Source organism: Megalobrama amblycephala, linkage group LG16, assembly GCF_018812025.1.
Source record: "Megalobrama amblycephala isolate DHTTF-2021 linkage group LG16, ASM1881202v1, whole genome shotgun sequence".
Lineage (NCBI taxonomy): Eukaryota > Metazoa > Chordata > Actinopteri > Cypriniformes > Xenocyprididae > Megalobrama > Megalobrama amblycephala.
Genome location: NC_063059.1, coordinates 17,636,630 through 17,651,516, shown reverse-complemented (window position 1 = coordinate 17,651,516; position 14,887 = coordinate 17,636,630). Strand labels below are relative to the sequence as shown.

Genomic DNA, 14,887 nt, shown 5'->3' with positions numbered 1-14,887 from the left:
AGAAATACACGTGACTTGCGCTCTTTTTAATGTCATAATTTGTAATATTTGTGTTGTTTTATATGTAATATGGATTATTTTCTCATCCTATTTTTTTTTTTTTTTTTGAGGAGGCACTGCCTCCCTTGCCTACTCGGAGGAAACGCCCCTGACTTTAAGCGGTCATTTATTTAATATACAGGAACTTTCTTCCTCATGATATGAGCCCTTTAATAAAATGAGCAGTCTGTGAGTTTTAATTTGCAAATCTATTTGTTCTTCATCTCAGAAGTAGCGTGAGCGCTTGGACAATGTCAGAAATAGAACGGGGCTTCACTGTACTGTCGGGAATTTGTCATTTCACGTCATCCAGTGTAGACAGCATCACTGTTTATAATGTGTTCTGTCTGCTTTTGTCTCATTGACAAGAGCTTGTGAAACAGCAGTGGTTTGTTAGACAGAGGAGTATGTGTGTTTACCTGTGTGTAACTGATTTGCAGTTTAGTGTTAGTCTGAGAGTGTTGAGTACGGTCTGCTTTCAATGTCTTCAGGTCAACGGCCATCTGCTGCACTCGTGCCTGTGTAAACACACACACACACACACACACACACACACACACACACACACACACACACACACACACACACACACACACACACACACACACACAGTCTATTAGAAGATTGGTGTGTGTTTATGCTATATGATGTGTGTGTGTTCATCATATGATTGTTTGAATATCATTGTATGTCACACTGTAAAAAATGTGTGCAACAAATCCATATATATATATATGGAGTGTGTGTATGTGTGAAACAGACCTGCAACTTGCCCTTCTCGTAGGCCAGTTTGTTCTTGCTGTCTGTCAATTCCCACAGCATCTGTTCTACTTGATGGTGAGTTACCTGGGAGAGAAAGAGAGTTACAAGCGCATTTTCTTTCAACGTGCATCTGACTCTGTACTCTTTTGATCTCAAACCTGCTGATGCTTCAAGGCTGCCAGGTTCTCCAACAGCTCCTTGTTCTCCTCCTTCTGTTTCTGCAGTGCTGAGTTCACTGTGGTCAACTCAACCTGTCAATCACAGGGGAAGATGCCGTCTATGGTAATAGCTGGTGCAATATTACCCTGATCCGTAGAGTAGGTGAAATGAACACCATTTTGTATCCAGCAAACTCAAATTACGATTCAACCAGGATCTCCTGAATGAGCTAAAGAAAGATTAGAAGTGACCTCACATTTGGTCAGCAGTACCTTGATCTCTGACAGCTGTGTTTCTAGAACGTTCTTCTCTTTTTCCAGCAAAAAGATTGCAGAGTTCATCTGAGATTTGGAAATAAAGAGTTCATTAAATAATGGGCCACCCTCGCGGACGTCTGCCGGCCACACAAACATAATAAAACGTAAAATAAAGTTTTTTTCCTTCACTGTGTCGCTCCTCCTTTTAGTGAGCTCCTCCGTGAAAGAGGCCGGCACGCCTCGCATGCGCTCATTATCATCCACCGGCCTCGCGCCGTTCCCTCACGGCTCTCGCCCGCCCTGCTCGTCACATACCCCCAACGCCCCTCGCAGGCCGGGGGTACTCCCGCGATGCGCTTACTCCCCCCGCCTGTCTCGGCGGCCGCAGACCTGGGGGTAAGGACAGACGAGACGAGAGAAAGGAGACGGAAGCAAGGGGAGCGACAGGACGAGAGAGGGGAGAGAGGAAAAAGAAAGAAAAAAAAAAAAATTCTTGGTCCGGTTCCCAACACACTGCCGCCCGGTCCTCAGCCAGCCGGGAGGCTTTCCTCGCGGTGCCATGCGGTGGCACTGGACGCTCGGTGGACGGCCCGATCCTCGACCGCCTCCTGGCGGCCGGCGATGGCTCCTCCGACTGAGGGCAGCCGGCAGCGAGTCCCCCGTCCCCTGCTCCTCCCCTTCATGGCGGACGGCAGCAGGCTCCGGCCCACGGCAGACGGCGGCGACTCCTCCGCTCCCTCCAGGTCCAGGACGGCAGCCACCCCACCTCGTCCCAGGAGCACGGCATCCGGGTCTCCGTCCCACCTTTCACAAGGCTCCAGCACCACCGCCTCGGGCAGCCTCTCGCGGTCTACACACACTCCCGCGCTGCCCGAACTCCGCAGCACCGCGATCCCCCTCAGCAGCGAGGGCTCTTCGACAGCATGTCCCTCCTTCCTCCCGGGTTTCGGCACCAATGTAACACGGTTCATAGATGTGGAAGAAGGAGGCGGGAACCGGCGAACGTTCAACAAAACTTTAATATAAAATAAACAAAGAACAAAACGAAAGTAATGCCGGCAGACCCTCGCGGACGTCTGCCGGCCACACAAACATAATAAACGTAAAATAAAGTCCAGGCCTGGTCCTCTCTCGTCCTTCATGATGTCGCTCCTCCTTTTATGCCTCCGGAGCTCCTCCGTGAGAGACTCGAGGCCGGCACGCCTCGCAGGTGACGCTATTATCACTCGCGTCACCGGCCTCGCGCCGTTCCCTCACGGCTCTCGCCCGCCCTGCTCGTCAAATTCAATAATGGGCCACAAGTGTTTTTTGTAGTGAAAAGATATGCACATCCATTTATGCTTTATTGCAGATTTTGAATAATTAAAAATATTATTAATAATATTTTTTTATTATAATTATTTGTATATGCAATTACATAACATATTATAATTTTAACACTACTGTGATGATAAATATAATATTAATATTAAAATAATGTTAAAATATTAATAATGTATGATATATAATACATTATGATTGTAATATATATGATTAAATATAACAAATAAAAATATTATTATTATTATTATTATTTTGTGCTATTGTCATTGTTATTATTATTAAAATAATTAATACTATTATTAATAGATTGTTATTCATTTTATTTAATAAAATTAATAACAATATTACTAATATTGATACAATATATTAATAACAATATATATTACTTGCGCCAGAACTATCAGCTTCATTCATACGCATTTAAACAACAGTGTTTGCATCCTTTTCTACGGAGCCCCGGACATGCAGGAAAAAAATAAATAAATAGTAGGCTAAATTGTGCGCACGATTTACAATTCCATTCCCTAGATTTACTAAAACATGCGCACAATTTATTATTTCGTTCCCTCGATTTATAAATCATGCGCATGATTTATAAATCGAGGGAATGAAATAGTAAATCAAGCGCATTATTTATAAATCCAGGGAACGAAATAGTAAATTATGCATGTGATTTATAAATCCAGGGAACGAAATAGTAAATCATGCGCATGATTTATAAATCGAGGGAACAAAATAGTAAATCGTGCGCACAATTTATTTTTTTTTTCTTGCATGTCATGTGCGGGGCTCCCTACTTTTCTTATAGCTTATAAGAGTAATTACACCAACACAAAATAACTATGATTCAACTCACTTCACTCTTGACGTGATCTCTCTGTTCTCTCATGGTCTCTCCATCTCTCACAGCGCAGCTGAGCTCCCCCTGAAGCCTCTCAATGGTCCGTTCCAGCATCTGCTGATGACTGACAGCTGTCTCCTGGGAAACAGTGGAACTCTGCTGCAGTTTGGAATGATCCATCTTCAGTGCCTCCCTTGAAGACAAAATAAAAGAGCTTGTGATTACAAATATTTAAAATAATTTACATTAAAACAGAACTGTGATTTATTGTAATATTTTCTTTTATCATATCTAGTTTTGTTTGATGAGGGCATTTGCCTAATCTAACAGACTACAATATGAATTTCAGCCAAAATATGGTAGAGTTTGGTAGGACAAAGCTTTTGACGTCAACAACAAAAGATAAAGGAAGTCTTTGTCTTTTCCCCGCTGTGGGTCGCGATCCACCAGTTGTGAATGATTTATAGTAGTGAATGTGTATGTAACTCACAGTTCTTTCTGCAGGATGAGTTTCTCTGATATCGTGCCCTGTAGTTCAGCCTGGATGTTCCTCCTGGCTGTGTCTAAAAGCAGATCCTGCTCCTTAAGATGTTTAGACACACGATTTCGCTCCGCCTGAACAAATAGCACAAGCACAGCAGTGTGTTTGGGAAATATGGTCTGTGTCAGCAAACTTTTGTTCAGTAAAACTAATACTGCCATATTTACTCTTATTTTCATCTTTATCCTCATTAAACTTATCTAATGTTATTTTACTGGTTAACTTTTACTTATTTTATTTGCTCTCATTCATGACATGCAGTTGTTCGCACTTTGGTCATAGAATGTACACTTGTTTTTCATGCCAAAAACATTCAAATTGAAATACCTTGATGTTGTTCTGATATTCTGTCTGTAGTCGAGTGTTTTCCAGTGTTAATGAGTGAAGTGCAGTGCTCAGCTCTGAACACTGAACCTCTAACTTATCATTCAACACCTGAGAGAAAGACAGACATTAACTTTTTTATAATACAGGTTATTCATAACTTGCACAAACATTTTTTACACCAGAACAGGAAAGTTAATCAATAAAATGATGTTGGCTACACAAAGCTGGATAAATGTATATAAATCTAAATTTCAGTCTGTTTTTTTACACAAATTATTTCAATACATTCAGAAGATTATAGAACATAGCGAATCATTCATACACACAACTATATGGTACTTTTTAATGTGCTTTTTTGAGCTTGACTGTTATAATCCTTCACAGATGATAAAGTCATATGGTTTTGCAGTAAATGAAAGGATTTTTATTTCGGGTGAGTTATTCCTTTCATATTGCTACTACAATGTAGTATCACTATTCAGTGTTTGGGTAATGCATTTATAAGTAACGTAAGATATGTAATCAGATTACTTTTTTCAAGTAACGAGTAAAGTAACACATTACTCTTAAATTTACAACAAAATATCGGAGTTTCTTTTCCAAATAAGTAATGCAAGTTACTTTGTTTTCTCATTTATTGACTGACAGCTCTCCTGTCCTCATGTTGAGAGAAATCATGAGTAAGTGCAGAGTTGTTGTGTGCGCTGTGTGAACATGACAGTTATTGTAGTTCTAGACTAAAAAGTAAAAAGTAATGCAAAAATAAAATAACGCATTACTTTCAAGCGGCGACCTCCCCCAGTTTCTCTTGAAGCCAATATGGAAGTGACTTAAACTGCGATTCATCGACTGGCCGCTAGGGACAGGCTCCAAAAGAGATCAGAATCTCATTGACCCCCATGTTAAAATGCTCAACTTTACAGCAGAAAAAAACATGTGTACAGCCTGGTACAAATTGTGGTTTTGGTCTATACAGCTAATTTTGCCCTTCATGACAACTCTGAGGGGGGTGAATTTTTTTATAACTCATCCATTTAAATTATATTAAGCCTTAAAGTTCTGCATAGTTAAGGGCGTGGTCACTTGAGTGTTATCTCAGCTAATTCCAGCCGCTGAAATCAGCATCTCTGACGTGTTTGTGATTTTTTCCAGATTATTTCATAAAATTGTCAAATAATATGGCTTGCTGTATGGTTTATGGTCGAGACAGATGTGCATCTGTGAACATGTGCACACATGCGGAAGATAAACCGAACACACGTTGATGGATCATCTTGGCATTGGCTAAAAGTTTTGTTCGTGAGATTTACTATGACAATGGCTGGAGAATATGTCTCTCAAAACACCACAAACTCCGACAGCACTGCTTGGATATTATAACTAAAACTGCTGCACTATTTTGAAAAATTATACTTTGGACGCAAGCTCATTTGTTTGTGAGAGTCTAGTGTATACGATCATATACAGTTTTACAAACGCTGCTCAGATTGCATAATTTCTTGGAGAACGATGATGGAGAGCAGATCATTCAGAAGTAATGTGATGCAAACAATATATATTGGACAATATATAAATATTTCGTAGATTTAATGGTTTTGTGGACAAAAAGTGCTCATGGACATTTTACCCAAGTGCAACAGACTGGATTCATCTCGTGATTGCTATTTCATTACAAAGGTATGAAGTCCAGTTTTGCCGACACAAATTACAATATTAATGTTGCTGGAGCATCTATATCATAAAAAAGACACTGTAGATTGATAATAAAACTGTAGAACTTTCAAATGATATAGCTGTTATCTTTATTAATATTTTAGATAGTGTCTAAGATAGATAGATAGCTCCTTAGCCTGCTAACATGATCAAGTCGCGCTAGGCGGCTGTAGTTTCAGCAACCAGGCACCTCAGTTCTCTTTGCCCATTTTCAGTTATCCGGGAGTGACAAGATGGCAACGGACGCTTTTTTGCTTCAAAAATGCTCTTCAGAAATCTACGGGTGATGTCACGGACACTACTTCCATACTTTTTTTACAGTCTATGATTACTTTCCATAAAAAGTAACTAACACAATTAGTTACTTTTTTCGTGATAATATTGTAACACATTACTTTTAAAAGTAACTTTCCCTGTTTATTTATTTGGGGATAATGTGAGAGCCCATTTTTAATAATTAAAACATTCTATGTAAATTTTGCAACACAGAGACAAGTTAATTCAGTTTTATTTTCCAATGAAGAATGTAACTTCATTATTCAAACAAAACAGTGAAAGTAGAAACATCATATGCAGTTTTCATTGTTTTTCTTTTGTTGGAAAGCGATTTTTCAATTAAAACTTTAAACATAACTGCTAATTTTGAAGCTCAGTTTTTTTTTATTATAATAATAATAATAATAATATACTGTATAAATAATTTAAACATTTTATGTACATTTTGGCAACACAGAAAGCAAACAAAGGCCTTCTACCAAAAATTTTGTTCATTTTCCACTGAAGGAACTTTTAACATTTTTAAAAACTTTTAAAATAACATAACTGCTAATTTTGTAGCTCACTTTTTCTCCCTCATTAATATTCTAATACATAATATAATCTTTTCAAGACAATCAGATTATGGGGGGAGGGGTGGGCAAAACTTTTACTTTCAAACGGGGACATCACCAAGCAAAATTAAGAAGCATTGCTCTAATCAAAATTTGTACAATGACAGTATGTTGGCTTTGTGGATCTAACATAATTATATAATGCTAAAACAGATACAAAAATGTTTTTGTACCTGAACTTGATCTGCAGCTGCTCTGAGGTCTCGTCCATCTCTGATGAGTCTGCTGTTCTCCTGCTGCTGCTTCTGCAGAGCCGTCTTCACACTCTAAACACACACGAACATCATGAGATGTGCCATTACTGCTATCAGTGTCTCTACCACATGCTCCCGTACCTTGATCTCTTTGCTCAGCTGTGATATCAAAGTCTCTTTCACTCCTGAGAGGAAACAAAACATTTTAGTTTCACAGCTAACAGATATACTGTAGCATAAACAAAGATTAAATGTCCCATAATTCAGTGCTTCTGACTGGAATGGTCTCGGAGCTGCTGACAGTCTCTCTCCAGGTATAGAATTTGCTCCTCCCTCTTCTTTAGCTCCGCCCTGTTTGCCTGTCCATCAGTACGCAAGGCATGGCAGTCTGCTTGAAGAACCTCCACCTCACAAGACAACAGCAAATAGTGAACAGAACGTATAAATAAGGCATTTTATGGTTATTATACACGTCCAGGGTGTTGTTAGGGTGTTGCTATGGTGCTCTGGATGGTTGTTATGGGCGTTGCTTGGAGTACTGAGGTATTGTAGTTTCTCAATATTTTCTCAGACAAGTATATTTATTAATCAGACAAGTCTTTTTTTTTTTTAAATGTGCAAGTAAGATCACAGTAAATGGTGATATACTGTGAAGCTCTTCTAGTCCTTTCCTTAAGTTTACCTGTCCTCTCTCCCTCTCCACCACTCTCTCCATCTCCTCCACTCTCAGCAGCAGTGCATTGTGGGATTGCTCAGCCTCCAAGTGTGCTGCGGTCTCCTGCGCCATCTGCTCCTCCTTCTGTGAACAGATTCAGAGGTCAAGAACTATCAAATGAGATTGAAATTACTATGATATCTATGACATTATTAAGATTAATCTGTTTAACCAATAAAAATATTAAAACATTCTGCTGAAAAAATATTTTTTTATATATAAATGAATATAATTTTTTTAAACTAATACTTTTATTTAGCAAGGACACATTTAATTGATCAAAAGTGACGGTAAAGACATGTTACAAAAGATTTCAAATAAGATTTCAAATAAAGCAGCACAACTGTTTTCGACATTGATAATAATAAATGTTTCTTGAGCGTCAAATCAGCATATTAGAATTTCTGAAGGATCATGCGACACTGAAGACTGGAGTAATGATGCTGAAAATTCAACTATATATCTAAATAGAAAACAGTTACAGTACTTTAAATAGTAATAACATTCAAAATAATACTGTTTTTACTGTATTTTTTATCAAATAAATGCAGCTTTGGTGAGTATAAAATGTTTTTGAACAGTAGATATATTATATTTCTGACTGGATACCATTTAACCCTGTAACTAAAAAGTTATTTTAACACCTTTTAGCTGTTTTGAACTTCATTTAAAAAATCCTATTGTGTGACAAATTAATTATTAAAAGTGCAAATATTTCATGTAGTCATTAATTATTAATGAGCCCATAAGCTATTTTACTTTAGCGGAGGTGTTGTTCTCCAGCGCCTCCCTGAGTCTGAGCACCTCCCGCTGCGCCTCCTGCCTCTCCTCGCAGGCTCGCTGCAGCTCATCCTGTAAATGCAGCACCTCCCGCCGTGAAGAGCGCTGCTCCTCCTCATGCTGTTCCTGCAGGGTGGTTAATCGCTCCTGCAGACGCGCTAAACACAGAGGGGAAATTACCAACGCGTCTCCTGCAGGGCTGGAAGCTGCACCCATAGATGCATGCAGACAAAACAAGTGCAAAATCTCTCTCTCTCTCACACACACACACACACACACAGAACTACACTGTCATCTGTCATCTCACTGGATAACTGCTCACACAAATTAAGTTTTGAAATTGTTCCTGGAGTAAACATGGTTTATGAGGATACTTCCTGTGTCCTCATAAACCATATGGCTTAAAAAAACATACTAAATGTACTAGAGGTAGAGTTAGTGTAGGCTGATAGTATATACGGTTTGTACAGTATAAAAACCATTACGTCTATGGAGAGTCCCCGTAAACCACATATTCATGAATGTGTGTGTGTATACTATATAAAATATTGAATATATTTTGAAATACAATTTATTTGTTGGCAAAGCTGAATTTTCAGCATCATTACTCCAGTCTTCAGTGTCACATGATCCTTCAGAAATCATTTTAATGTGATGATTTGCTGCTCAAGAAACATTTCTGATTATTATCAATGTTGAAAACAGTTGTGTACAATTATTTTAGGATTCTTTGATGAATAGAAAGTAAAAACAAAAAACAGCATTTATCTGAAATATAAAGCTTTTTGGAAAGAAATTAAAGAAATCAATACTTTTATTCAGCAACGATGCATTAAATTGATCAAAAGTGACAGTAAAGACATTTATAATGTTGATTTATATTTCAGATGAATGCTGTTCTTTTGAACTTTCTATTCATCAAAGAATCCTGAAAAAAAAAATTGTACACAACTGTTTTCAACATTGATAATAATAATAAATGTTTCTTGAGCAGCAAATCATCATAATAGAATGATTTCTGAAGGATCATGTGACACTGAAGACTGGAGTAATGATGCTGAAAATTCAGCTTTGATCACAGGAATAAATGACATTTTACAATATATTCAGATAGAAAACGGTTATTTTAAATTGTAAAAATAATTCACAATATTACTGTTTTTGCTGTGTTTTTTATTTATTACATTTATTTGAGATATATATATATATATATATATATATATATATATATATATATATATATATATATATATATACGTAACCATGTAATCAATACAAAATAACTGTAGTCTGATTACAAGTATTTTAAAATGTAATATAATCTAATTAGTACTCATTAGTAACAAGTACTTAATTTTTGGAATCTGATTATGTAATCCAGATTAACCTAGCACAGTATGTACATATATAACAATGTTAAATGTAATCCTCAGCAAACCTCAAAATGAAATCTCAAAATATACAGTACAGTCCAAAAGTTTGGAACCACTAAGATTTTTAATGTTTTTAAAAGAAGTTTCGTCTGCTCACCAAGGCTACATTTATTTAATTAAAAATACAGTAAAAAACAGTAATATTGTGAAATATTATTACAATTTAAAATAACTGTGTACTATTTAAATATATTTGACAAAGTAATTTATTCCTGTGATGCAAAGCTGAATTTTCAGCATCATTACTCCAGTCTTCAGTGTCACATGATCCTTCAGAAATCATTCTAATATGCTGATTTGCTGCTCAATAAACATTTATGATTATTTTCAATGTTGAAAACAGTTGTGTACTTTTTTTTTCAGGATTCCTTGATGAATAGAAAGTTCAAAAGAACAGTATTTATCTGAAATACAAAGCTTCTGTAGCATTATACACTACCGTTCAAAAGTTTGGGGTCAGTAAGAATTTTTATTTTTATTTTTTTGAAAAGAAATTAAAGAAATGAATACTTTTATTCAGCAAGGATGCATTAAATCAATCAAAAGTGGCAGTAAAGACATTTATAATGTTACAAAAGATTAGATTTCAGATAAACGCTGTTCTTTTGAACTTTCTATTCATCAAATAATCCTGAAAAAAAATATTGTACACAAATATTTTGTACAATTGTACACATTAAATGTTTCTTGAGCAGCAGATCAGCATATTAGAATGATTTCTGAAGGATCATGTGACACTGAAGACTGGAGTAATGATGCTGAAAATTCAGCTTTGCCATCACAGGAATAAATTACTTTGTGAAATATATTCAAATAGAAAACAGTTATTTTAAATTGTAATAATATTTCACAATATTACTGTTTTTTTACTGTATTTTTACAGTTTTTCTCAGTCGCTTTGGTGCATTTCTCACATCACTATTTACATTTGCACAACAGTTAATGCAGTTCTCAAAACAATTAGTACAAACTGCAAAACCTAGTTGATAACCTGCAAAAGCGTGTCACTTGCTCAAAATGGATAGGTCATTCCTCAAAAGCAAGTATTCGTGTCAATGAAAGTGTCAGTGTCATCAAGATGAAAAGTCCTGACACCATTGTTTATGAACAAGATAGTCAAATGGCTTTGTCATGTTTTCATTATGACAGTTTACTCTGTCAATGTTTTCCAATGCAAAAAAGTCAGATCTTGGTGACACTACCTGAAAATGCTCAAGACAGCACTATATACTATTTGCACAGCCATTTGAAAAATACAGTAAAGTTACACATTACTGTATTTAGTGAGGTAACCGAGTACAAGACACTGAATATGAATGTTTCACATTTTTACTGCATATGCTCTTTGCAATTCTAATTTGTTCACAGCATTGTGCAAAAGAAAAAATACACCCTTATTTGCAACAAACATAAACTCCCTTTGGGTAGAGCTGTGCACAACTGTAAACAATATTGCAGTACATAGAGGAACTGAACATACAACATACATAGCTGTAATCATCATGCACATCCAGGCGTTCCTCTCTGTCTGGCCACATCATTTCATCTACATCACAGCGAATATCATCTCTTGCAATGTAGCGAGGAAAGTATCTTCTTGAGTGGCGAATCCACCCTCTGCAGGACTCTGCTGTGATGTCATCACATGCTGCATCCATGGCCTCTAGCAGGGCCATTTGGGTATGTGATGCCGGTCATATACCTTCCACCTCCAGGAAGAGAAAAACTCCTCTATTGGATTTAGGAATGGTGAGTAGGGAGGGAGATATGCCACCAGCATCCTATCATGTGCTGCAAACCACTGTCTGACGACATCAGAGTGGTGAAAACGCACATTATCCAAAACAACGACATGCTTGCTCAGATGGTCTCCAGTTAGACCCCTCTCATTCTCAGGGATTATGTCCCTTAAAGAGTGTCTAAAAAAGTCAGCAGATGTTGTGTGTTGTATGGACCAAGACGGGGGATATGGGTGAGGACGCCGTTTTCTGAAGCTGCACACATAGTAATATTCCCTCCTCGTTGGCCTGGGACATCAATGTTGCTCTCTGTCCATGAGATTCCTTCCACGTCTTCTACCTTTTGCCAGATTGAAACCCGCCTCATCAAGGTAAGAATGTGTGCAGTGGTTCCCTGGCCTCCAGCTCCAGTACATGCTTAATTACAGAAGAGAGAAAAGGGAGTGAGAAAAACTATAGCCTAACAACTTTTCCTGTGTAACATAATGCATTTTGGATAACATATTGTAGAGTATGCACGGTGAATACACATACACAGAACTGTCATGTAAGTGTAGTGCATGACACTACACAAAGTAAACAGTTTACAGCACTGAAAATTAGAATATGCATAGAACACATACATGTTTTACCTGTACATACTGGTGACGGAGCTCCTTCACTCTGTCGCTGTTCTCAAATGGCACATTGTACAATTGTTTCATGGCATTTCATTCCTCCTGAGCACTCTGTCAATTGTAGCGACTGAAACAGATTCGATATTCCCAAAGATCATCCTCTATAACAGCACTTTGTATCTCTCTTAACCTTATGGCATTGTTCGCAATAACCATTGCACAAATGGCTTCCTCTTGTTGCGGAGTAAAAAGGGGCCCTCTTCCACCTCTGCGAGGTTGTCTTGCAATCCTTTGTGGTGCAGAGTAAAATTACAGTACATATGGCAAATCTTTACTGTAACACTACTGTACACTACAATACACTAAATGTGTGATGCAGTAAAGCTGTATGTCTAAATGTAAAAGGTACAGTGACAAGTTCATGTATGACACAATGACAGAAGTGCAGTGCAGATTGTTTAGTGCTGAATTACTGTCCATTTATACACACCTGTTCTCCAGACGAAATTTTGAATAATTGAATTTACAGTGGTTCTCCCAACATTTGGCTGCACCCTTTGACCAGACTCAGCCATTGTGAGGCCATGATTGATAACATGATCTACAATTGTAGCCCTGATTTCATCAGGGATCTGCCTACGTACTTGGCCTCTTCTTCCCCTTCCCCTGTTTTGTCCCCGTCCCCTTCCTCCCCGCACCCTTAGCCCCTCTTCCACGAGGCTGACCTTCCATTTCTGTGTCACAGTATTGTAGAAATGGTACACACTATGTCCTGCTTGGTTCGTATATGCTTGTAAAGTGGGGGTTTATGGGATTCAGCTCTGACAGTGATTGTAGAGAAGTGGCTTATCATTGGTTGCAACTAATGCTTCACACACCCCTTCTCATCGGTGAAAGTTGAGATTCACCTGAGAGAATTTGTTCAATTTAGGAGCCATTTTCAGGAAAAAAAAAAAAAAAAAAGATTTTAAAAAAATGTGTAAAATTTGCTTGACAGATTTTGACAACTAGTTCAACATTTTTGTATGTAATGACTCAAGCAATGAAATGAGGACTATTAGTTTTATATGGATTGACTATTCAGCATTCACAAGTATAGTTAATTTTGACTGACATGACATAAGCAAATGATAATGTTATAAAACAGCAGAGAGTTGTATGAAAGCAATTGATGCATGTCCAAAAGCATTTGCAATTTGTTCGAAGGAATGAGAAACTGCTACTATGATGTGCACAAATGACTAAATGTTGTGGAGGTTGAACTAACTGTTGTGCAAATGTAAAAAGTGATGTGAGAAATGCACCAAAGCAACTGAGAAAAACTGTAATTAAATAAATGTAGCCTTGGTGAGCAGACGAAACTTCTTTTAAAAACATAAAAAATCTTAGTGGTTCCAAACTTTTGGACTGTACTGTACATCAATATGTTGTTGATGCAAACTTCACTTTTAGATTCACACACATACACACCACACAAAATAAATCACACTGACCTGTGTGCGATGGATTGAGCTCTCTGTCCATCTCCAGACGGAAGATGCTGAGTTTCAGAGTGTGCAAAACACTTTCTAATTTGCACACATGTGCGACGAGGGTTTCACACTGCCTCCATATCAACCCCTCTCCTGCAGCACTCAGGGCCCGGTGGACGTTCACAGGACTGACCGGACGCTTAGAGGAGCTTCCGTTCAAAGAGTTCACGAGCAGCTGATCTGCAGACGCTCCCAAAGAGCCCAGACTCCTCATCAACTCCTCTGTCTGCTCCTCCGCTGTCTGAAGACGCCTCTGTAAGACGGAGAGAGACTCAGGAGCCGTGGCCCCCACAGTCAGAGGACAGATCACTGGCCTGGACATTACTGGATAGATAGATAGATAGATAGATAGATAGATAGATAGAAACGGTCAGATGATAGACAGACAGACAGACATACAGACAGAAAGATAGACAGATAGATAGATAGATAGATAGATAGAAACGGTCAGATGATAGACAGACATACAGACAGACAGATAGACAGATAGATAGATAGATAGATAGATAGATAGATAGATAGAAACGGTCAGATGATAGACAGACAGACATACAGACAGACAGATAGACAGATAGATAGATAGATAGATAGATAGATAGATAGATAGATAGAAACGGTCAGATGATAGACAGACAGACAGACAGACAGATAGATAGATAGATAGATAGAAACGGTCAGATGACAGACAGACAGACAGATAGATAGATAGATAGATAGATAGATAGATAGATAGATAGATAGATAGACATTTTTTATTAAACGAATTGTTTAATCTTAACATTTAAATATATATTATGCAATTTAAATACATTTAAATGTCTTTGGTTAGATAAAAATATAATGGCATTAACATGGAATTTAAATCCGTGCAAACGCACAAACACGCACCGTTAAATGACAAAGGCGAATCTCACCAACAAAACATCTACATTTCTGTCACACTCTGAGACATTAAATAAACAATATGTTTGTATTAACAGAATGTGGATTAGAATTGATTTGTTTTTATCTGTTATTGTTGCTTA

General features: G+C 37.7%; 1 protein-coding gene across 10 annotated transcripts in view; it reads right to left on the bottom strand.

Annotated features, from left to right (window-relative positions):
- The window catches only part of ccdc150 (coiled-coil domain containing 150), a 37,148-nt gene that overhangs the window by 21,920 nt on the left and 341 nt on the right, over positions 1–14,887 (bottom strand). For 5 of the 10 annotated variants that reach the window (XM_048160046.1, XM_048160038.1, XM_048160039.1 and 2 more), the window contains exons 2-14: positions 13,824–14,115; positions 8,521–8,699; positions 7,729–7,845; positions 7,324–7,453; positions 7,188–7,231; positions 7,026–7,118; positions 4,250–4,357; positions 3,872–3,996; positions 3,397–3,574; positions 1,233–1,301; positions 960–1,052; positions 802–885; positions 459–557 (exon numbers count right to left, since the gene is read on the bottom strand). In XM_048160046.1, the coding sequence (XP_048016003.1) occupies positions 459–557; positions 802–885; positions 960–1,052; positions 1,233–1,301; positions 3,397–3,574; positions 3,872–3,996; positions 4,250–4,357; positions 7,026–7,118; positions 7,188–7,231; positions 7,324–7,453; positions 7,729–7,845; positions 8,521–8,699; positions 13,824–14,115 (1,611 nt within the window). Of the gene's footprint in view, positions 1–458; positions 558–801; positions 886–959; positions 1,053–1,232; positions 1,302–3,396; positions 3,575–3,871; positions 3,997–4,249; positions 4,358–7,025; positions 7,119–7,187; positions 7,232–7,323; positions 7,454–7,728; positions 7,846–8,520; positions 8,700–13,823; positions 14,187–14,750; positions 14,870–14,887 lie in introns of those variants that run through there. The other 5 variants (XM_048160040.1, XM_048160041.1, XM_048160042.1 and 2 more) reach the window with 4 other exon arrangements.